The 23,306-nt window shown below is 43.1% G+C and overlaps 1 protein-coding gene across 1 annotated transcript in view; it reads right to left on the reverse strand.

Annotated features, from left to right (window-relative positions):
- LOC143283807 (uncharacterized) overlaps nt 1–23,306 on the reverse strand; it is a 68,208-nt gene that overhangs the window by 24,916 nt on the left and 19,986 nt on the right. Inside the window, exons 3-4 of the mRNA XM_076590178.1 lie at nt 21,329–21,516; nt 4,483–4,799 (exon numbers count right to left, since the gene is read on the reverse strand). Coding sequence (XP_076446293.1) covers nt 4,483–4,799; nt 21,329–21,516 — 505 coding nt within the window. The remainder of the gene's footprint in view (nt 1–4,482; nt 4,800–21,328; nt 21,517–23,306) is intronic.

A 23,306-nucleotide genomic window follows, 5' to 3' on the forward strand; every position in this document is an offset into this window, starting at 1 on the left:
ATAGAAAACTAGAGAACCATGAACAACGCACACAGAAAGAACTGTAACACCCTCCTTGCATATATTGCAGATGGGCGACAATATGTGCAGTGAGGGTCTCCACATATTGTCACCAGTGACAATATGTGCAAAAAAACAATATGTGCAGTGAGGGTGACAATATCTACAGTGAGGGTCTGCAAATATTATCGCTGTCGGCAATATGTACAAGGGTGACAATATATGCTGCAACAGCAGTGCCTGTTTCATATATAACAGTGATATTGGTCCCCACTTTTTAAGTACTGTCTTGGTTTATCTCCCTTCGGTAAACAAATAATTTCTCTCTTTGTATTATGGACAACTCTCCTTTCAAAAAGCCTCTGTTCAGTTTTCTTACCCCAAAGCCGCCTATGTCATCCCCCTTCTTTTCTTGTACTTTGACACAGTTCCTATCTGATTTATTATAAACATTTTTTTACCTATAAAATTTCCATAAGTCATAATACATAGACAACTGATATAAATACATATTAAGGAAAAAAAAAGGACAAAATGGATGAAACACAAAGAAAGCAGACCAAAGATGAAAATAAACCAACATAATGACATACATGTGTTGTATTCTAAACTGTAGGTAACTGCATAAATCATTTGGATACGTCATCAAATATAAGAAAAGTTATGCACAGGTAGGTATCTTCAGGAATTTCCATCTTCACAATGTGGCATGGAAACTTGGAATTGGACCTGCTGGAATGTCCTTGATGGGCTGGCCCCTGATGCGTGCCAACACATGCTGAAAGGCATCTGTCACCATGGGGAACTAATTGATGGCTAGGCAAGGCCCAGAATAGGAAGCATGTCCCCATAAAAGGTTGACTACATGACAGAGAGGGGCCTACAAAAGTGGAGGGTGCAGTAACAGGAAGGAGTGTGGTACATAGTCTTAGCAGAGCAAGGAGCTTGTTGTGGCATGTATTGTTGCCGGCATGCAGACCCTCACTGCATGTATTGTCATCCTTCTGCACATACTGTCAACGGTGACATTATGTGCAGACCCTTACTGCACATATTGTCGCCCTTCTGCAATATATGCCATGGCCAAAAAAGAACTGCACAATCTGTTGTTATTGTGTGTGTGTTCATGTGCACACGCGCTTATGATATTGCTATGTGCTTGTTTGTGTGAGTGTATGCGTGCGTGTGTATTTCTGTTTGTGAGTACATTTGTGTTTGTGTAAAAGGGGTATGTGGTAGGAGAGGGGAGGGGGTATGTGTTCAGGTGTATTTGGCATGTGTGTGTATGTGTGTGAGTGTGTGTGCATGTTTGCGTGTGTGTGCGTGCAAATGTGTGTGTGTGTGTGTGTGTGTGTGTGTGCGCGCGCGCGCGCGCACGCGTGTGCGTGCAAGTGTGTGTGTATGTGTGACCACGTTACAGGCCTGTTTATGACTTCCAATTTCTCCCTGTATGTGTGTGTGTGTGTGTGTGTGTGTGTGTGCGCATGCATGTGTGCATGCATGTGTGTTATCTGCGAGGGCACAACTGTTCAACAATACTACGCTGGGTCGGGTCATAAAAGTTACGTCCCAACTCCTCACACAGCAGGATCAGGATCTTGAGTTGATGAAAAGTCAAGAGTGAACGGGTTGTAAACTGGCCAGATTTGGCTTCTCTGACACGGCGCATGTGAGTGACTGTGTGTGCATGCGTGTGTGTGTGTGTGTGTGTGTGTGTGTGTGTGTGTGTGTGTGCGCGCGCGTGCGTGCACATGCGCATGCGTGCACGTATGATTGTGTGGTGTGTATGTGTGTTTTCGTGTGTGGGCGGGTGGGTGTACGCTCGTATGCGTGTGCTTTAGAGAGAGAGAGTACCTGGGTGAGTGTGTGTCTGCCTGTGTGTGCGTGCGCGTGCGTGCACATGTGTGACACAGAGAGTGTGTGTGTGTGTGTGTGTGTGTGTGTGTGTGTGTGTGTGACACACACACACACACACACACACACAGGATGTTAAATGTTCTTCATTCAGTGTGTGTCACCAGTCTTGTAGGTCTACACCATACAGGACTTTAATGTGACCATGTACGGAATGCGAAGAATGTCTTCGCTGAGAACCCAAACATGTTTCTCTGAAGACAGCAGCATCAAAGACAGTCCCCACCCCATGCTGGCATCTGCTTCCACAGATGTCTGACTGAAGAAGGTTTTATGACTGTCTTTGAAGATGGCGGCGTCGACAATGTCGCAACCGCTGGCTTGCAGGTGTTACACAGAATAAGTTCATAGGTTGTTGTACCTTAGGGCAATAAAACTTTTTTGTACTCTCACTCGCACCATGACAGACAATGAACAGCACATTCCTATTAAACCAACCCCGTCACTACACGTTCGCACAACACACACATATATGCGCGTGTGCATGCTCATATAAACACACATATGAGCGCACACATACATTCATATGAGTACACACACACACTCATGTAAACACACACACACACACTCTCTCTCTCCCCCCTAACCCCCCCCCCCCCCCCACACACACACACACACTCATAGACACTCACACACACACACACACACACTGATTCCATGAAAAAGCTACACACTGATTTTTTTTTTGATTTTTTTTAAAGATCACCTTTGTATCTAAAAACCAAAGAGAAAGAGAATGAAACGGGAGCGAGAGACACAGACAGAGAGACAGAAAATCAGAAACAAAGGGACAGGAAAGAAGGGGGTGGACTGCGCAATAAAGTAATCATCCATGAAATATCTTTTCAACATTTTGTATGTTACCATTTACTCATTTCTTGTGGTCTTTCCTCATATCGTTTTTTGACATTTTCCTGTTTGAAGGGTGGATGGAAAAAAAAAAGCAGTTGCTTGCATATTCTATTCCCCTTAGAAATAAAATGAATCTTCATTTTCATCTCTCTCTCTCTCTTTCACTATAACATTTATTGTAGTGATCATAATACTATCATCATTTCTGCACTGAATTTTTTACTCCCAAAACTGGTGACAATATATGCAGTGAGGGCTGCAAGTATTGTCGCCGGCGACAATCCATGCATGGGCGACAATACATGCCGCAACAGAACTGCCACTGGTTAAGCATGTCACTTGCTGGGTGAGATTCCTGGCATACAGCTTGCTGGGTATCAGCAAAGGCCAAAAGTTAGGAAGAAGATTCACTCGCTGCAGAGGTTTGGGAGACCAAGCACACACATTCATTGGCAGCAGAGGGCTGAGCAAGGCCAAAGGAGGTAACTGCTGTGGTAACTGGCAGGAATTGCCTCTCCTGTGAATGTGACTGCGGGTTAAGTAGTTGGTTGTGACAGGAAGGGCACACATGTCCCCTAGTACTCCACCTTCCTCCCTGCATATAGGGAGGGCATCTCTACTCAAATCGGTAAGCGCATACTGCATGCAGAGTCCATGAGCGAGTCTCACAGCTGCTGTCAAGGATAAATATTGAAGAAGAACAAGTTATCTTGCTGTTTGTTTATGGGTTCCTAGTGCTGAACGGAGGTCCTATCACTGGAACAGTGCCATGGAGAGGATGCATCTTCAGCCTTTATATAAGTGGGCATGTGGAGAGTGATAGAAGAGGACGGTTCATGCACTGCCAACTGGCAGGCCTGAGAGTATGCTGAGCGAACTGATACTGAACGTGAACTGATCAATTGAGAATCATGGTAAAGGTTTTGACCAACTGTATTTGAAGATGGACAGTCGAGAAGAGGATGTTGGAGTTGATGTAGGAGGTGGAAGTGGTTGGATGTCAAAAGGAGGTAGCAGGAAAGGGGGAAAGCGGAGAAGTAGCCTTGTTTGCAGGGCCCGAGAGAGTGGGTCATGTGAATCCGCCAATTGATTGCACTTAATTTTAACCCAATCATCCAAACAAATGAGATATTCATGTAACCTGTTGAGAGACATGACCACAGACAGCAAGAGAGCATCAATGAAGTGATAGAGAAGCAAAAAAAGGCAAAAAGACTTAGCTTCATGAAGATGGCAGGAGCAGGAGGGAAGATAATTGCCGGAAAAAGATGACATTGTACAGGAATGTGGAGGGGAGGTAATCTACTTAGGGAGGTTACTAGCCGCACCTCCTTTTGTTTTCTTCGCAAAAGCAGGTTAGTAATCTGTACAGGACAGGATCCCTGCTGGAGTTTTCACTAGTGGGTCATAGTATAGTATGTGCAGTTAAACTCACTTTTATGGTTTGGGTTTGTTACAGTTTTGCCAACCAGCCAGTTAAAAAAACTTAAAAACTGTCTGAAACTGAAAAGCTGTTCATTTTACTCTCAGAAAATATGGGTAACATATGCTTCTTTGCAATAGTTCCATACCAGAATTTTTAAACTAGTTATTACCTTCTGTCACCAATAATCACTTGGCACACAGGCAATAGAAACCAAAATGTGTGGCAGCCAAAGGGTTAATGGTTCTCACAAGTTACACACACACACACACATTACCTCAGATCAAACTTACACTGAAAAAGACTGAGGGATGAGGCCTGAAAGATGGTAAGCCCTGACCAGCCTGGGCAAAGTAGGTACCAGTAGCAGCAGATGTCTGCCCCATGTTGGAGGAATGCCCTGCAATTGATGGAGGATGTGGAGTGAAGAACCGGTTAGGGGAGGTGCCTTGAGGAGGGGGGCGGTTCCACATCACATTCAGGCTGTCAGTTGTGGAGGCTCCAGATGATGGAGGAGGGGGAGGGGGAGGGTGGTAGGGCTGGGGTCCTGGGTACACTCCCCCCAACGTGTTGATCTCCTGGCGCAGCATCTCATTCTGATGTTCTGTTTCTGAAAATATAATAATTTAGAGTTCTGTTTCACTGACTTCAGGTCTGTCACAAGATGACCAAGAAGACTCTCACAGTGGCCATACACACAAAAAAGACACCCCTCTACCCCCATCCCAAATAAAACAACAATTATGTTGCATCAACTCAATCTCAATCTGATGTCAACTCAGAACAAGAGGGTCACAAATGGGAAATCTTTATCCTCTTCCAAAATGAAGCTATGAGGCTGATCCTTGGAACAACAAAAGACACGCCCACAGAAACCATGCGATACCTGCTTGACCTTCCTTCAGTGCAGGCCAGAAACAAGTTAGAACAGGTCAAGACCTACTTCAAAGCATTAGAAAACCCTCAAAACCCACTGCATGACGCAGTCAAAGAACCAAAAGGCAGCCGTCTAGGACGAGGAAGATCATGGATGGGGCAAGCAGAAGACACAATCCAGCTAGTATGCCGACTACAAGACCTGAAAGAAACAAAAGAATGGGAGAAAAACCCCGAAAACCTCAACCATCTATTCAACACAGTCATTTCACCCACTCTAGGAAGACATTGTCGGGAATGGCCAGAGGGCAAAACTGATGCGGAAGTGAAGCTGCTTATAGAAGAAAACAGTAAAGAAGAGGACATTATCATATACACAGATGGCTCAGTCACCAAAGACCAGTCTGGCTGGGGATTCACTGCGAAACAAAATGGAAAAACAATTTGGGAAGAGAATGCTGCCTACAAAGTCACAACCTCCAGCCTAACGATGGAAGTTGAAGCTGTGACACATGCCCTCCAGTGGCTATCGTCCATCCATACGCCCGGAAACCAACATGCCATGATTCTAACAGACTCAATGAACCTCATACAGAAAATTGAAAACGGAATGGGAAGCCCAGAGTGGCATAACGCAATGCGCAACTTTCAGATTAAAAAACTCACATGGTCATACTGCCCGGGACATGCAGGTGTTAAGGGAAATGAGCGAGCTGACAGACTTGCTGGTAACGCAACACCAACGAGCGGCCTATATCTAGGAAATTCGGAAATCCTCAGAAAAGTCAAAGAATACCAAAAAGAACAGGTACAAGGCCATCACACCATCGATCGCCTCAAAGAAATAGAAGCAGAGAGAGGGAGCAGCCGCAAGTCTAACATGAAAGGTAGAGCACGATGCTTTGCAAATCAAACAAATATCGGCATCATTTCCAAACCAACATTGCGCAAATTTCTTCAAAACGGAACAGAGTCTCTGTGGGCCTTTCCAAATACAATAGACCGAGCAACACACTAGACGCCACGTTCTTGGCATCAGAGATCTTTTCCCATCCCTTTTGCGGCCAGTCAGTGGCGGCTGTGTGTGTTTGTGTGTATGTGTGGGTCTGTGCTTTTGAGTGCGTTTGTGAATGCGCGAGAGTGAAAGTGTACACAAGTGTCAGGAGAGATATGTGTACGTGTGTGTGTGTGTGTGTGTGTGTGAGGGGAGGTGGGAGTGCGGGGGGAGGTGGGGTAGAGGATGAGGTATGTGAGTGTATGCATGCCTACACTGTGGGAGCAACAGGATATTGGAACGTATATATATATATATATATATATATATATATATATATATATATCTTTGTAAGTACGTGTGTGGGGTTGGGGGTGGGAGATATGGGCGTATGTGTGTGTGCTTGTACAAGTAAGTGTTCATCTCTGTGAGTTTGTGTGTGTGTGTGTGTGCCGTGGAAGCTGCGTATCGCAGACTAGAAATGAGTGTGTGGAGGAGGGGGTAGAGGAGGTGCAAGGTAATGTGTGTGTGTGTGTGTGTGTGTGTGTGTTGGAGCTCATGTACGTTTATATGTATTTGACTGTGCTTTCATATGTGCTTGTACAAGTAAGTGTTCATCTCTGTGAGTGTGTGTTTGTGTGTGTGTGTGTGTGTGTGCCGTGGAAGCTGCGATACTTAGACTAGAAATGAGTGTGTGGAGGAGGGGGGTAGAGGAGGTGCACGGTAATGCGTGTGTGTGTGTGTGTGTGTGTGTGTTGGAGCTCATGTACGTTTATATGTATCTGACTGTGCTTTCATATATGTGAAACTGCATGTTTGGTGCATTTCTGTTATGCATGTGTGGGTGTATGTGTGAATGTGTGTCTTCATATTTTACATTTATTCGCTTATTTATCACCATTGTTGTCTTATTTATTTATGTTTTATTATTATCATTTTATTAGTATTACTAATATTATTACTACTACCTTTTTCTATATTATAATTATTATTTATTTATTTATCTATTTATTTATGCAAGCTTATCTATTATTTATTCCCCGTTCTCAAGGTCTGACTAAGCGCGTTGGGTTACGCTGCTGGTCAGGCATCTGCTTGGCAGATGTGGTGTAGCGTATATGGCTTTGTCCGAACGCAGTGACGCCTCCTTGAGCTACTGAAACTGAAACTATCCAAGACTGTTTAATTTAGATTTATGGACATGGGACTTTTGAAAGGTCACGTGTTGTTAATCAATAGCCCCTCCACACACCTCCCCTTCTGGTGTTTCCCTCCTAACACCCCTCCCCACCACCCTCTCCCCCGGGCATGCAGAGCTTTCTTCTTTCTGCATTGGTGTAGGTTTACTCTGCACAAACTTAATGTGTACGTTTGTCAAAGTAGTCTTTTTTATGTTACAGACAAATCTTGCATGCTTTGTTTATTTGTTTTTTGCTTTTGATGGAAATTGTGCAAGGAAAAGGTATTATGTACATACCTTGTCAAATATCATGTCTTAGAATAAGATTCATGAATAGGTGTTGCTTTGTTAATTTATTTTTAGCATGATGAGGGGTACCAGCTGATGTACCCAAGTATATGACAAGGTCGAGTTAAAGGGTGATTGGGTGTGAATGGAATCAGGATGAATGTGATGTCATTAACTCTCCTGTGCTGATTTTCTCTCTCCTGGAATCAGTGTGTACAACTTCAGAGCAATCATGCAACAACAAAAAACGGTGAATCAAGCAGTTGCTAATGACTGTTCAGAATTCATTGTGTAGTATTTTGGTGTGGCACCGCTTTTTCTTGAAATTTGTGATAATTGAAAATCTAAAACTATGTGACATCAAATGTAAACCACATGATGCCAAATGTAAACTGAGTGACACCAAATGCTATCAGGCGATACTGAGATTAACCCAGGACTCGTTAGTGGTGAACCCTGTGTTGCACAAATAAACGCCAGATGTCTTGTTAAGAATGTTGATCTTATTGCCACAGAGAGCAAACAGTTCGACATAGTCATCCTATCTGAAACCTGCCAGTCACCTATGGGTCCTCAGACTGAGTCAGAGTCCTATCCACATAGCAAATTATCACTCCCCATTAAGAAGAGACTGTCCAAATAACCCCCATGGAGGAGCTGCCATATGGTGGTGGTGGTATGTCCATCGAGATCGATGATGACCATCGCTGTCATCCAGCTGGGGGATGGGGGGAAGGTGGTGGTGGGGTGGGGGGGAGGATGCTCATGAATCTATCTGTGAATGCGCAGATGGCTGAATAGTCCAATCTGCGCACGAAATGTTCGCTGACAGTTGGGGCAGACAAAGACAGGCATACCATTGTCAGGGAGCTTGTTTGCCTGTGACTTTCTGGCCTGCCTCTTCTCAACAGCTGCAGCAGTCCTGTTGGCCTCGCACAACTTGGCGCCTTTGTGCACAGCAGCGCGCCATTTGTCACGGTCCACTGCAGATTCCTCCCAGGAGTCAGGGTTGATATCAAACGCTTTCAGAGAGACTTTCAGAGTATCTCTGAAGCGCTTCTTCTGACCTCCGTGTGATCTCTTCCCTTGTTGCAGCTCGCCATAGAAGAGCCTTTTGGGCAGCCGATGGTCTGGCATGCGCGCCACGTGTCCAGCCCAGCGAAGCTGGGACTGCATCAGGATGGTGAAGATGCTGGGAAGGGTGGCTTTTGCGAGCACCACTGTGTCTGGGGTCCTGTCTTGCCACTTGATGTTCAGTAGCTTCCTGAGGCATGTTGTGTGGAAGTGGTTCAGCTTCTTGGCATGTCGTTGGTACACTGTCCAAGTTTCGCAGGCGTACAGTAGTGTGGGGAGAACTACTGCTCTGTAGACCTTTAGCTTGGTCTCAAGACTAATGCCGCTTCTGTTCCAGACATTTGCATTGAGTCTACCAAAAGTTGCACTTGCTCTTGCAATCCTGACGTTCACTTCATCGTCGATTGTCACATTTCGTGACAGTGTGCTGCCAAGGTATGTGAACCGCTCCACCGCACTGAGTCTCTGACCGTTGACTGTGATGTTGGGCTCAATGTGGGGTTTCCCTGGGGCTGGCTGATGGAGAACTTCAGTTTTCCTCGTGCTGATGGTAAGGCCGAAGTTCTTGCTGGGAGTGGCAAACTTGTCGACGCTGAGTTGCATGTCAGCTTCAGATCGAGCGTTGAGGGCACAATCATCAGCAAACAAAAAGTCTCTGATGATGTCTGTCATGACCTTTGTTTTTGCTTGAAGTCTTCTGAGGTTAAACAGCTTGCCATCTGTTCGATACTTTAGGCCGATTCCAACATCGCCATCTCTGAAGGCATCAGTAAGCATTGCAGAGAACATGAGGCTGAACAGCGTTGGAGCCAGGACGCAGCCTTGCTTGACACCATTTGTGACAGCAAAAGGAGCAGATGTTTCGCCATTGTCCTGGACTCGAGCCTGCATGCCTTCATGGAATTGGCTGACCAAGGAAATAAATTTCCGAGGGCATCCGTACTTGGCCATGATCTTCCACAGTCCCTCTCTACTCACGGTGTCGAAGGCCTTAGTGAGGTCAACATAGGTGGAGAACAGATCAGCATTTTGCTCCTGACATTTCTCTTGCAGCTGCCTTGCAGCAAACACCATGTCGGTGGTTCCGCGCTCTTTCCGGAACCCACATTGGCTCTCAGGCAAATGACCTTGGTCAAGGTGTGCTGTGAGGCGATTTAGTAGGATCCTGGCAAGTATCTTGCCTGCGATGGAGAGCAAGGAAATGCCCCGATGGTTATCACAGGCTTGCCGGTTCCCCTTTCGCTTGTACAAGTGAATGATAGATGCATCTTTGAAATCCTGGGGGATCGTCTCTTCTTTCCACATGAGTGAGTACAGCTGATGGAGCTTCTCAGCCAGCACAATGCCTCCATCCTTGTAGACCTCTGCTGGTATGGAGTCTGAGCCAGGTGCTTTGCCACTGGATAGCAGACGGATTGCTTTCTGGGTCTCAAGAAGTGTTGGCGGATCGTCCAGTGCTTCATTGATGGGGACTTGTGGGAGACGGTCTATGGCTTCATCATTTATGAAGGAAGGGCGATTTAAGACACTGTTGAAGTGCTCAGCCCAGTGTTCGAGAATTTTCTCCTTCTCGGTGATCAAGGTATTCCCATCTGCACTGAGGAGGGGGGATGATCCTGAGGATGTGGGGCCATAGACTTCTTTTAAGGCATCATAGAACCTCTTCATATCGTGCCTGTCAGCATATCCCTGGATCTCATCAGCTTTGTCACTCAGCCACTTATCCTGCATCTGGCGTAACTTTTGCTGAACAGTCCTGCGGATGGCATCGTACGCATCCTTTTTTGATGTGGACTTTGGGTTGCTCAGGTAGGCTTGATGCAGATGGCGTTTCTCATCCAGAAGCTGCTTGATTTCATCACAGTTTTCATCAAACCAGTCTTTGTGCTTTCTGGTCATGGGTCCCAGGGTCTCTGAAGCTGTACTATAGATCAGCTCATGCAGGGTCCTCCAGTCAGACTCCACATTCTGGTTGTCCAGAGATGCGGATTCCAGACGATCTTCCAGCAGCTCCACAAAGGACTGTTTGATGGTGATGGTTTTCAGCTTAGCGATGTTGAGCCGTTTTGGAGCCTTCTGGCCTTCGGGGCGTCTCTTGGGCTGGATTCGAATATTCACCTTCGAGACTACAAGGCGATGGTCTGTCCAACACTCGGCGCCACACATGGTCTTTGTTACACGTACATCTTGCCTATCCCTTTTCCTGACGATGACATAATCGATGAGATGCCAATGCTTTGAGCGAGGGTGCATCCATGACGTCCTGTTACGGGTAGGGAGGCAGAAAACTGTGTTGGTTATCAGCAGTTCGTGCTCTGCACAGGTCTGAAGCAAAAGCAATCCATTTGGGTTGCAGTGGCCCACACCGTGCTTTCCAATCACTCCATCCCAGGAGATGTAGTCAGAGCCAACTCTAGCACTGAAGTCCCCAAGAATGATGAGCTTATCTGCTTTAGGGATAGCAGCAATGACAGAGTGAAGGTCCTTGTAGAACTTCACCTTCACTTCATCCGGGTTGGTCATGGTTGGGGCGTAGGCACTGACAATGGTGAGGTGCTTCTGGCCAGATGCCAGTGGGAGTTTCATAGTCATAAGCCTATCGTTGACTCCCTTTGGGATTCCAGCTAGCTTGCTGACAAGTGCTGTTTTTACTGCAAAACCAACGCCAGCCTCACGTCGCTCTTCGCTTCCTCGTCCACTCCAGAAGAAGGTGTAACCAGATCCCTGTTCACAGAGCTCGCCTTCGCCTGCAAGCTGAGTCTCACTCAAGGCTGCGATGTCAATGTTGTATCTGGCGAGTTCGGATGCAACTAGTGCCGTTCTCCTTTGGGGTCTGTCCGCGTTATCTCTGTCCAGGAGAGTCCTTATGTTCCAAGCACCAATGGTGAGAGGAACGATCCTTGTTTTTTTCTTTTCTTTCTTGTTTCGACCGCTGATGTAGGGTCCCCGCCAGCCGCGGTATGCTGGCCAGGGTGATATGGAGCAGGCAATTTTTAGGGCACCTTTTCTAGCCCCTTCCTCATGCCAGGGAGGTGAGCAGTGCATTCCTAAAGAGGGCTGCTCAGACGCTCAGACGGCTGCCGAGCTCCATCGCTGCTCCTGTCGACGAAGAACGACCCTATGGCCTGAGCCACCTGCGTGCAGGTCTGCGGCTGCGACTGCCAGTGTACCCACACCTGTCATTTCGTCGCTCGCCTGTCACCACAGGACTTGGGGGTGATGAAATGATGAAGGATGAAAAGTCATTTCGGATGACTGATGACTTGCGCGATGAGTTTGTTTAAAGTGAAGAGGAGTTGCGCAACGTCGACCTCACTCTCTCGTCCGGGTCCACCAATTTCCAGTGGCAAGACTAAGTCGAGATGACTGGAGGATGAGCACGGATGCAGTGGATGACCAAGATATCCTTTCGGTGTCTCATCTTGCTCTCTGCACTCCACAGTGCGTTGCTGTAACCGCCTTCCTCTCCGTTGAACGGATAGGTTTCTTCCGCAGATTCTGCCGGATCCAGACTTCGCATGCATGGGTAGACACACCCCGGGGGCCAACTGCGTGTGGCATGCACACAGCACGGTGGAGCTAGATGGCCATCGGTGGCTCTCCTGAGCCAACGCCCTTTTATGGATCTCCATAAGGGTGTCTAGCCACCCGCCTCACCAGTCCCGGAAGGGAGCGGTGGGAGTGCCGGTTTAGTCGCCGGCAACCCGACCCTGAACAGGTTGTACTGGATTACAGGTTACCAGTAGCAGATCTAATGACCTGACCTGACGGTATGAGCTGCCATATAAGTAAAGAATCAATTGACTTGTAAGCTGCCATATAAGTAAAGAATCAATTGACTTGTAAACCATGACTTGGTTTGCATGTTGAAAATCCGGAGGCAGTTTGGGCAGAAATAAGACTAGGTAAAGAGCTTATTTTAGTGTGGTCTTTTCATAGGCTGCCAAATACCCCAGTGGGGCATCAGCAACTAATTAAAAAGTATTCATAAAGCCAATGATACCATGCTGAAATATTTCACGGTGACTTCAGTACAGACTTTTTGTCTAACCCATCTCATCTTACAGATATACTTAACTTGGACCAATTTCATGAACTCACAAACAGTCCCACTGGAATAACAGAAACTACTTGTACTTGTTTAGATTAATTTTGGTTTTTACATAGTCCCCACCCGTCCTTGACCAGTCAAAATTTTACCAGATATATGCAGTGACCACTGTGTCCAAGTTCTTGTCATAAAAAAATGCAACTCCTTCAAATCACAGCTACCAACAAGTTATTTACAACTATAAGAAACTAGATTACATCAAATTTTGTAACCTTCTTTCTGAAACTGACTGGGATGACATAATTTCTGGTAGAACCCTTGACGAATGTACAAATATTTTTACCGAAACTTTCTTTGGAATGGCTAAGCAATATATGCTTGTCAAAACGGTTACAATAAGATCAAAAGATGTTCCTTGGATAAAATTAATAAGAAAAAAAACACTACACAGACATGCCAAGAAGACACATTCACACACACATGCATATGTATGTCCGACTATCCAAATACTCATACACACAACCAGCATCTTGACCCACATTGGCAAGCACACAGATAAGTTCGAAATCAAGTTACATCCTTGAAGAGGCAAAGAAAGAAAGATTATCATGAAGAACTAGACGAAAAAGTTTCTGGCCTGGAGCAGTTTGGTACTAAAGACTGGGTGGAATTGGTAAAGCAGTTCATGAATAAAAAGTGTATTGGATCAGATAAAATTCTACCGGTTGAATACAATGGGAATACAATTCATTTTACTCAAATAAAGCGAAAGCAGATATATTCAATGATGCCGGATTCTATGGAAGATTATTGCTCCTTGCACTGCCCCTATTTAAAAATGAGCTTTGTTCAGTTTTGCTCTCTCCACATGAAGTTAAAAGCACAACAGATAATCTTGATGAAAACAAAGCATTTGGTCCTGATTTAATCCACAATTGATAACTTATCTCTGCAGTTAATGTCATTTATGACCCACTAACCATAATCGATCTCTTCACAGTGGAAACATCCACATGTAACCCCTATACATAAAGGCCCAAGAAAATTATGTAACAACTACCACTCCATTTCTTTAATTAGCTGTCTTGGCAAAGTTCTTGAAAGATGTATACATAAACATGTGCTCTCCTTCCTAACAGATAATTATATTCTCACCTCAATGCAATCTCGTTTTATCCTTGGAGACTCAAAAGTTATCAGTTTTTAAGTATAAATCTTTAAGCTTTTGATGAAGGCATAACAACCCAAGCTATCTATTTTGATATATCCAAGGCATTTGACCATGCGTGGCATCAAAGACTATTGGCAAAACTCCAATCTATAGGAATATAAGAGATAAATTACTTATCTGGTTTAATGCTTATTTGTCACACTGTACACAGAATGTTGTAATTAAAGTGGAAAAAAATCTCACTTAAGAACAATCAGGGCTGGTGTTCCAGTATCTGTCCTTGGACCCCTTCTACTCTTGATATACACATACACAATATTGTCTCTAATATTGTTTCAGTTATTAAGCTTTTTGCTGATGACAAAAGCATGTCTTTAGCCCTGACAGATCATCAATGATGTGGTAAAATACTAAACATGGGCTCTCAAGGCAATGGCAGAAGCAACAGAAAAGAGTTCCAGCTAGATCTGGTTGAAGAGGAATGAAAGCAAACTTCATAAGGATTAACCACTAGGCTGCTTATATGACGAGATAACTCGTCATGGCAAGCATGTATGCTTCGCTGCCACAATGATGATATAACTTGTCATCGAAATATTCTGACTTTTCCCTGCTTTGCATTCAGTTCGTTGACAAAAATGCTGGTAGCTTTAGCTTGAGGAATCTCTCTAGATTCTATTCACAGCTAGAAAAACAATCAACGTCATGAGGCAGTCCTTTATTTGAACGTTTTGGTTGGGTTACTGCCGCAGTGTTTGGCTGGCTCCTCTTCTCGCTCACTCAACAAAATGTTGGACTGATGCCGTGCTCAAGACATGCGATCATGGCAAACTAAATCAACCAAGATTGCTTTCTTTAGCTGGTGCTCAGAAAGAATGGAAGCGTAAATTCAAAGGAGAAGACGGTCGATGATTTCACTGAAAATAAAGGGAGCAACCAAGAGAGTGGCCAAGATACGACTATCAGTGAGTGATGCCGGCTGTACAGTCGTAGCAGACGACAGACTGACCGAATTATTAGCAGGACACTGTGTGAGCGATTTTCTTAGCACTCAGCCAACGGGTCTGATGAGAACTGGATGAAGTGACCGTGTGAGAGGGGTGAAGAGGAGAAGTCACAATGCATTGTGTATCTGTCTCTTTTTCTTTTTTTTCTTCTTTTTTTTGTGGTTGTTCTAGTATGATTTTGTGTGTGCAGATATCCAATTGTCCAGAAAATATGATATTTTAGTGCAATGTTTGTAATGAACTAGCTGAAAATGTGACAAAAAAACAAAACACTATTTTAAAACAACATGTCACTAAAAATATGTAAAATGGGAAAATATGTGTTTTGTATTCTTTATTCATTTACCTTTCAGAAAATATATACTTTTATGGGTCTTTCTCCAATAACAAAGAGCACAGAATTTTTTGAACATTTTACCTGTTTTGGGGGAAAAAACCCTGGAAAAGGTGACTAAGTCCTGAAGTGGTGACCATCCTGGAGGCATGGGTTCAAACCTGCTGAGGACCAGGGGGAAAAAAGGGCAGCAATACAAGGGCATCCAGGAGTCATGACCTGGGTGTGGCCCGGCCCCTTGGAGTGTATGGAGTTAAGGGCCGAAACACTTGACTGAGGGGCTTCTTCTCTGAAGACCTTGTACTGTCCAGCTCGCCCTAGAGTTTCTTATCACTAAATTCAGATTTAGAAAAGATAAGTGAGTGGGCTAAAGTTTGGAAAGTTTATTAAAATCTGTCTCCAAACAATTAAAACTCACTGGACTCCGACGTTTAAGAATTCTGCTGTGGTGCACAACTGAGTTTAGACCTGACATTTTCAGAGTGGTACACAAATTTATTTTGAAATTTGGGTGATTCTGGATTCTCTAGCAACAATTCTCTGATGGAGTGCTAGACCTTCTTTAAATGAATATGGCAAAGCAGTTTTTTTCTGTGAGCAAAATGCCACCTTGACTCCCACTCTCCCTCTCATTCTTTCACATTAATTACCATTTCCTTTTTTGAATATTTTATCTTTGTAACTTTGTGTCTCTTCATGTATTGTTTTGCCTCATACTTGACAATGTGATAATATTCATTTTGGATCCTTTAACTTCTCTGCATAAACCTTTGTGCTTACTTGCTTCTTATTCGGTACAGCTTAAATAAAGCATGCTTGGTGCCCTTGCCATACTTTTTGTGTTATGTGCTTATGCTATGTTGTTTCTTTGAATAAAAATTGTTTAAAGCAAATGTAATGTTGCCTCTGTTTTATTTTCATTCCTCTTTTCTTCTTATTCTCACATTACATTCTTACAAATCTCTCTCTCTCTTACTCCTTTCATTCTCATCATAACTATGTATAAACATAACTTTGTATAATCATGGTCCAGTTACAGATTATGTCTATACATAAACGAATATAAGAAGTACCAAGAAAGAAAGGACATTTTTTATCATATGAGGAAGCTAAAACCCCAAATTTCCTTCTCCCAGAAACCCCTATGGAGACTAAACTACAAAACAGTGTCAGATCCTTGTGGAGCATTGACTGCATATTATGCAGGGAAAGCACAAAGTAAGTGTGTATGAATTCTGTTCAAGAATAAGAGTGGTAAGAGATTATAGCGGATAATATATCATATTAACATGCATATTTTTGGGAAATGTATGACTTCAGTTAACATTTACAGTCCAAGCAGCTATGACTTACTGTGGTTTTGAAGATCTCATGGCAGAAATCAATAATATAGGAAATGAAAACATTGTCATTGGTGGTGATTGGAATGTAGCTCTTGATGTTCACAAAGACTTGTTTAGGAATAGGTTTATAAATTGTCCATGGACAAGAAAAATACCAAGGAAAATCATGGAGACTATATTAGTTCATATCTCAAAATAATTCAAGCCAGAAAAAAGACAGTACACAAGGAAAACATTTAGCCTTTTCAGCCCTTTAAGGTCTTCTGTGTGTGCAATCCTCCCATCCTGGCATGTTTTGGCCTGGATGCATCAGCAGGAAGGGGTGCTTCACTTCAGGCACAAATTTATAGCAACCACTCAAACAATAGCTACCGAACTTCACAAAATGACTGAAATATAATTTTGACACAAGTTGCTGAGGTCTCAAGATGAAAGCTGCAATAGTTTACTTGTAACTTTAAATTAAAAACAGAAATAGTAAAATGTCAACTTCTGTTGATGTTGAAGGTTGTGGGCTATCTTCTTGATTGAAGTGTCCGCCACTTGTCTAGACTGGATGCTTATTTAATCTCCTTCACTTTCCCAAGAACTGTCGGATGAATTATAAGATAAATCGTCATCATCTGGGTTAGAGTCCATAATAATTTAATTGAGCACTCATTGCGCAGAAAACCTTTCATGTTTTACTGTATCAATGCAGAAAACTTGATAAAAAAAAAAAAAAAAATTATTGTTTGATTTTTGGAGTGAAACTTCATGTGCCAGTGAGGAAGGAAGTTAAGTTGGAGTAACTTCCCTTACCTAGCAGTTTAATGCATAATAATGAGCTGACAAACTAGTTTAAATAAACAGGTTTCTTCGCCCACCTGTCAGGTGAACTCAGGCGGAGAACAGATATCAGCAGCGCACGCCTCTTAGCAAGGTCTGTAGGACTACTTTTTAATATCCGATCATACGACTCCTTTGCTGAGCAGGCAGCAGTCCTGGCTGAGGTTGACAGACATGAGGACAAGCGGGAAGTGCTGACAGTGGAGGAGGTGAGCACTTGCTTTAAGGACGTGAACCCATGCAGTGCTTGTGGCCCAGACGGTGTCTCTGGTGCTGTCCTGACCTGGCCCCTGTCTTCACTGCCCTCTTCCAGCAGTTTCTTGATCCTGGCTACATCCCCTCAATCTGGAAAATGTCTGAAATTGTCCCTGTCCCCAAGAAGCCCCCCCCCCCCCCCAACACACACACACCCACTTCTTTGGTGGGATGAAGGAGCATGACAAGGCCAAGCTGGTCAGGATCCCCAAGACAGCCAGCAGGTTGATAAGTGTCACAGTCGCTCAACTCCAGATGCTGTTCGAACCCAAGGCTGTAAAATGCTTGCGGGCGATACATGATGATGAGTTGCATCCACTCTCTGAAGAGCTGGGGTGCCAGGCCTCAGCAAGGTCAGGCAGAATACCGAGCATGAGGCCCAGGACAAACAGGTTCTATGACTCGTTCATTCAAGCTGCAGTAAGACTCAGCAATAATGTGTAGGAGGCTGCTAAAAATGCTGAATGAGTGATGGGGACTACCTGATCCTCGCAATTCCTGAGATCTGTGCAAATCCGGAGAGAAAATGGTGGAGGGGGATTAGGGTGAAACTTTGGCATGCTGTCGCCAACAGCTGTTGCGACACTACTAACACACTACAAAAGCCACAACATTGTGCGTTTGTGTGTGTGTGTGTGTGTGTGTGTGTTTGCGTGTGGCATCACATCAGCCTGATCAGGGGGGTTTGCAGCCCCCCACCCCTGGCTACAATACGCTTTTTGTTTTTATTCAGTCCCTCTGACATCCCTATATGTGGCTGACATTTCAGAATTGTGTTCTTTTGTCAAATAGTTTAATTTCAATTTTTATACTTACGAACTGTATGTGTGTGCAAGGGAAGGAAGTAAGGTGGAAGGCTTAGGCCCGTAGGTATTTTTCCACAGGGGGTGGGGGCAGGATATGGGTGTGGGGTGGGGGGGAGAAAGGGTTTTCGGGGTCTGTTGATTTAGTATGAATGAACTAGTTGTTTTACTGTGTTGCTTCTTAATTTTATGATCTATGCTGCCTTGCGATTTGATATGTTAGCCTGATATTTTAATTTGTGAATTTTTAGGGGAACTATATATTTCAGTAGTTGCATACTGTGTGGCTGAGTGTGGTTGTTTGTTTGTGTGTGTGTGTGTGTGCGCGCGTGCGCGCGCGCGCGTGTACGCTTGTGTGTGTGGCATGGGAAGACATGCAATGTGGTTTGGTTGACTGCAATGGAGGTGCATGAGAATTCAATAATCTGTATATTTTCATATACAACTCCACTGGTTGCCGACAGTCCAGGATTGAATATAAACTCTCCACACATTGCTTCTACACTTTCTCTGGTCCAACACCTATCTTTCTGATCTCATCACTGTTTATATTCCAAGACGACTCTATCCACCATCAGACAGTGGCATTCTCCATATTTCCTCTGTTATAACTAAGTCCTTTGGTCAAAGATCCATCACATTCACCACCCCAGTCCAGTAGAGCTTCTTGCTATATGAATTAAGACACTCCCAGTCCTTTTCCAGCTTCAAAACCAGCCTCAAGACTCATCAGTTTAAAACTGCCTTTAATTGATCTCCTCATGCCTGTGACTGTACGGGTGTGTGCTTGTTTGTTTCCAGTGTGTGTTGTTGAGGTGCTGTGCGGAGGAGAGGGAGGGAGAGTGGGACTGATTCTTGGGTGCTGTGATTGGGTTGTGCATTGTTTGGGTGTTATGATGTATGTGGTTGGTTTTGGATGTTTGAAATGGTTTTGGGGTGTTTACACTGAGTTTAGTATGTACTTTTTTTTGCAATGTCTTGTTATAATTCATCACATTTGCTTCCTTCGTTGGACCAACCTGTATGTTTTGACAGATGATATATACATACATATATCAATTTGAAACTATTGTAATTGTGAAGTGCTTAGCACAAAATCATTTGGTTAGGCACAAAATAAATAAACATATTATTATTATTATTATCAATGAAAAGAAATCTATTGTGCATATATTTTGGAGTACCCACAGTCACAGGAATTTTGCAATACTTTGGTCTCAATGCTTCAGGAAAAATGTGAACATCGTGGTCATTTTACTTTTTCTGAAGCGTTCTTCACCTTTGGATTAATGCCTGGAAGCTCAACAGACAGTGGTATGGGCTTATTAACATGCTGGCGAAGTTTGACATCTACAAAACAAAAATGCAAAACAGCTCAAAATGTTACAATATTCATGAAAACACTGTCTCTACAATTATCCCTTCCCTCTCCCCTCTCTGCAAATCATCACCATCACCTTCCTTCTCATCAAACAAATCGTGTGACAAGAGTTTGTCACACCCAGCACTAAACTTACTGTCATAAAGGTTTTTTAAACTTCTGCAACATCTTGGGTGACAAAAAGCTAAAGAAAAAAAGCTCGAGTGTTTTTTGCAACAAGCAGCTGTTTCATGCTAATTAAGTTGTGACTTGTTTGCCAATTTGAAATTACAAATACCATCCTGGAATGACTACACAAAGTCTGATAAGGTTTTGTGTCTCATGAATAATTAAAGCAGACATATTAGGTTTTCCCACTGGTATGTACTGGAAGACCACTTTCAAGCACTTCACAACTTGATGGAAATTTCCATCATTGGCACAGAAGAGGTTGAGGTTTAACCTTTAGCCTGGGTAGGAATTTGGCAAATAACTAAATCTTATCTGCCAAGGTATTTTCACAAAAAATGGGTAGGTGCAGACAAAAATATTATGGATTGATTTGATAACTGACACAGATAAACTACATATTTTCTGAAAGGAAAAATGAATGGACAATTCAGAAAAAAAAACCCACCTGTTTTGTTATAATGAAATGAATACATGACCCACAAGTATTTTTCAAAAATAAACATTTTGGAAGCATTTTTCCCCTATGTATACAATCAAATACACACATACATAACTTTCCCAACAAAGAAATGTCTGGCTCGAAATTGTCAGTCCACTCAATGTGAAACACACTGATCTAAAACTGGGCAAACACATCAACACATCCCTTTCCTCTCCCATTCTCCATTCCACCTCATGCCCTGCTTCACTCCAAGCTGTAATCTGATACCTCCCTCGCTCCTTCCCCTTTCACTGGCCTGTCTTATTTCTGACTGTCACACAGAGTGCATTTTGTTCTACAAATCACTCTATGCTGTCTGTTAGCAATGCCAAACTCTGTCCTGCACTCTGGGTCAAGAAGCTGATATTCCTCACCTTCTTCTTCCAAATATTCATCAGATTGTAGATCATCTTTGTCTCTGCAAGCATCTGTTCTAATTTTCATTGAGCATCGTCTAAATCCATGTGTCATGGCATTTAGTTTAGCTGCCATTTGGCTTGGACCAAACGTCACCATTTTACTTTGCTTGCCTAGATAGAGTTGTTGACATAATCCAGTGAGCCAGTAAAATAACTGGAAAAACTAAACTCATCAGTAAACTCATCAAGACTTTGAGGGTTTACAGTCATTATCAGTCTGAGGAAACCTTGGTGAATCTAAAGCTACCAATATAATAATTCCCAAGCAATGAAAGAATGTTAAAAAGATGGAGATATGTAGCAGTCGTTTGGGAATGGTTTAAGTTGCAGTGGCAAGGAGCAAATTAGCTGTTCCTAACAGCTTACATGGTAGTCTAAAGGATAAGCCAAGATCATTTAATTTTCCAGTCGTTACTGTCCACACAGCGAGTTTATCAAAACTGTGTGAAACCCAATCACTGAAGAAACATTCTCACAGCCCACCTCTAATCAGCTTCCTGAGGTAAGGGTCAAGGTTGATGGTGCAGGGTAAAAACTTCCTGAGGTCTGAAACATTCAGCCGTGGTAGACCTGGCGACTGGCTGGACAAGAATGCATCCAGTTTACGGGCATTGCGATCAATCTCCAGCAGTGGCTCTGATTCCTTGGTCACTGGGATACGTGGCAGGATTCTGACCAACAGAAAGAAAGAATCACATGACAATTTCCTTAATACTGAGTCATCATTGTGCTAACATATAACTCCCAGAAAACAGACAAGAGATTTCATTTAGTGAAGAAAGGCTTACCTTTGAAACTGGATGGTGGGTAAGGTTGATCAGTTAGTCATTTACCACAAATGTGTTTCCACTTATCTGATTCCATAAGGAGCCAAGCTTTGTCTCTGGTTGGTTTTTTTTGTGTGCCAGTGCTCAATAAATTAAAGCACACAATAAAAAACAAGAGGCAAAACCTTCAAGACTCACTTGTGCTTCGCACTTTATCCAGTAAAGGAATCATGAGGAGAAAAAAAAAGCGATTAAAAAAATTGTTGAAAAGTGCTCTGTATTAACTCGTCCGGCTCACGCATTCCTACACAAAACGTATTCGGATCGGATGAAGGAATGGAACAGCATTCTCCGAAAGTAAAATTCCATCATGCGCTGTGCACGTGATTTTATGATTAGCCAAGCAGAGTGCGCTATTCTGGGTCACTCCACAATCGAACAGTATGATTGGTCAGCCTGGGATATGTGGCCTGTCTCGCACACATGCTGACAAAGTCACTGACCAGTCGTCTGATCGCGTGCCAGCCTATTAGCAAAGCGGGTGGATGATGACAAAGAAGAAAGCGAATTTAATGCAGAAAGCGAGCATGGGTATGGTGATTCGGGGAGAAAAATTGGCAGTATTTTCTACATATGGCAAAACTGTAAAAAGAAGATGAGAAATTTGATTTTTTTTTTTTAAATGTAATAGCTCAACACGTAATAAACCAGTTCTGAAAGTTTCATTTTTCTTAAACAGTATTGTATTTTTTGTAATTTTTTTCCAAACCCTTACAAATGGGACGTCTGTGGGGAAAAGCAAGGGAGAAAACTTGTCATACTGAGTGAGTTAAATATCATATATAAAAAAAGTTTGGGAGAAAAAAATAACATGCCAGCGGGTTCAAACCATGCATGTTCAGTTCCAAAGCCAGCAGACTAATCCCCACTGCTGCAGCGCACTTGACGTCATTTGATTAAATTTAACATTTAAAACAATGTTGACATTTTCTTCTTCATGTGATAAATAGATGTGACTGTAGTGGATGTAATAATGCCGTTTAAATCATGTTTTTTTGTGTCTTTTATTATCCCTCAATTATTCTGTTATTTCGGCAGTAAAGGAGACGTTGCCATCGCTTCAAGCACATCGCAACACATGGTATAACTCTAGATCTGCATGAACTGGTCTACAACAGGCTAAAGATCGATTCAATTTTTCTTTTTTGTTCAATCCAGTTAATTCAGTATCCACTTTAAAATATCCAAATGCAGTAAACACACTGATGGTGCAACTGGTATCACTGTATGTGTTCTCTCCAGAATTTGTATTTCTTTTCTTTTAATTGTGAACAAGAAAAACGAGGTCATGTCATCTTCAAACACAACCTACCTTCCAGCAACACAGTGGGAAGTGGTTTTTAGAATTTTTGGATTTTGGAACGAATCTCAAAGAAGTAAACTGTTAATGATTTGGAAATACGGCTTAATTTGGGAGCCTTACAACCTTTTATTTGTATGACTATGAAGATTTTTTTTTCATACTATGTTTTAGGCCAAATTTGGTATTGGCAGACAAAGTAATTCCAGAGAAAATGGCAATGTTAAAGTTTACCATGGAAACACAGGCATACAGACAGACAGACAGACACAGATATGATTTTCAATCATATCCAAAGGCAAGTTCATTAACAAATAAAGAAAGCAAAACTGGA

This window comes from Babylonia areolata, chromosome 7, assembly GCF_041734735.1.
Source record: "Babylonia areolata isolate BAREFJ2019XMU chromosome 7, ASM4173473v1, whole genome shotgun sequence".
NCBI classification, from domain to species: Eukaryota; Metazoa; Mollusca; class Gastropoda; order Neogastropoda; family Buccinidae; genus Babylonia; species Babylonia areolata.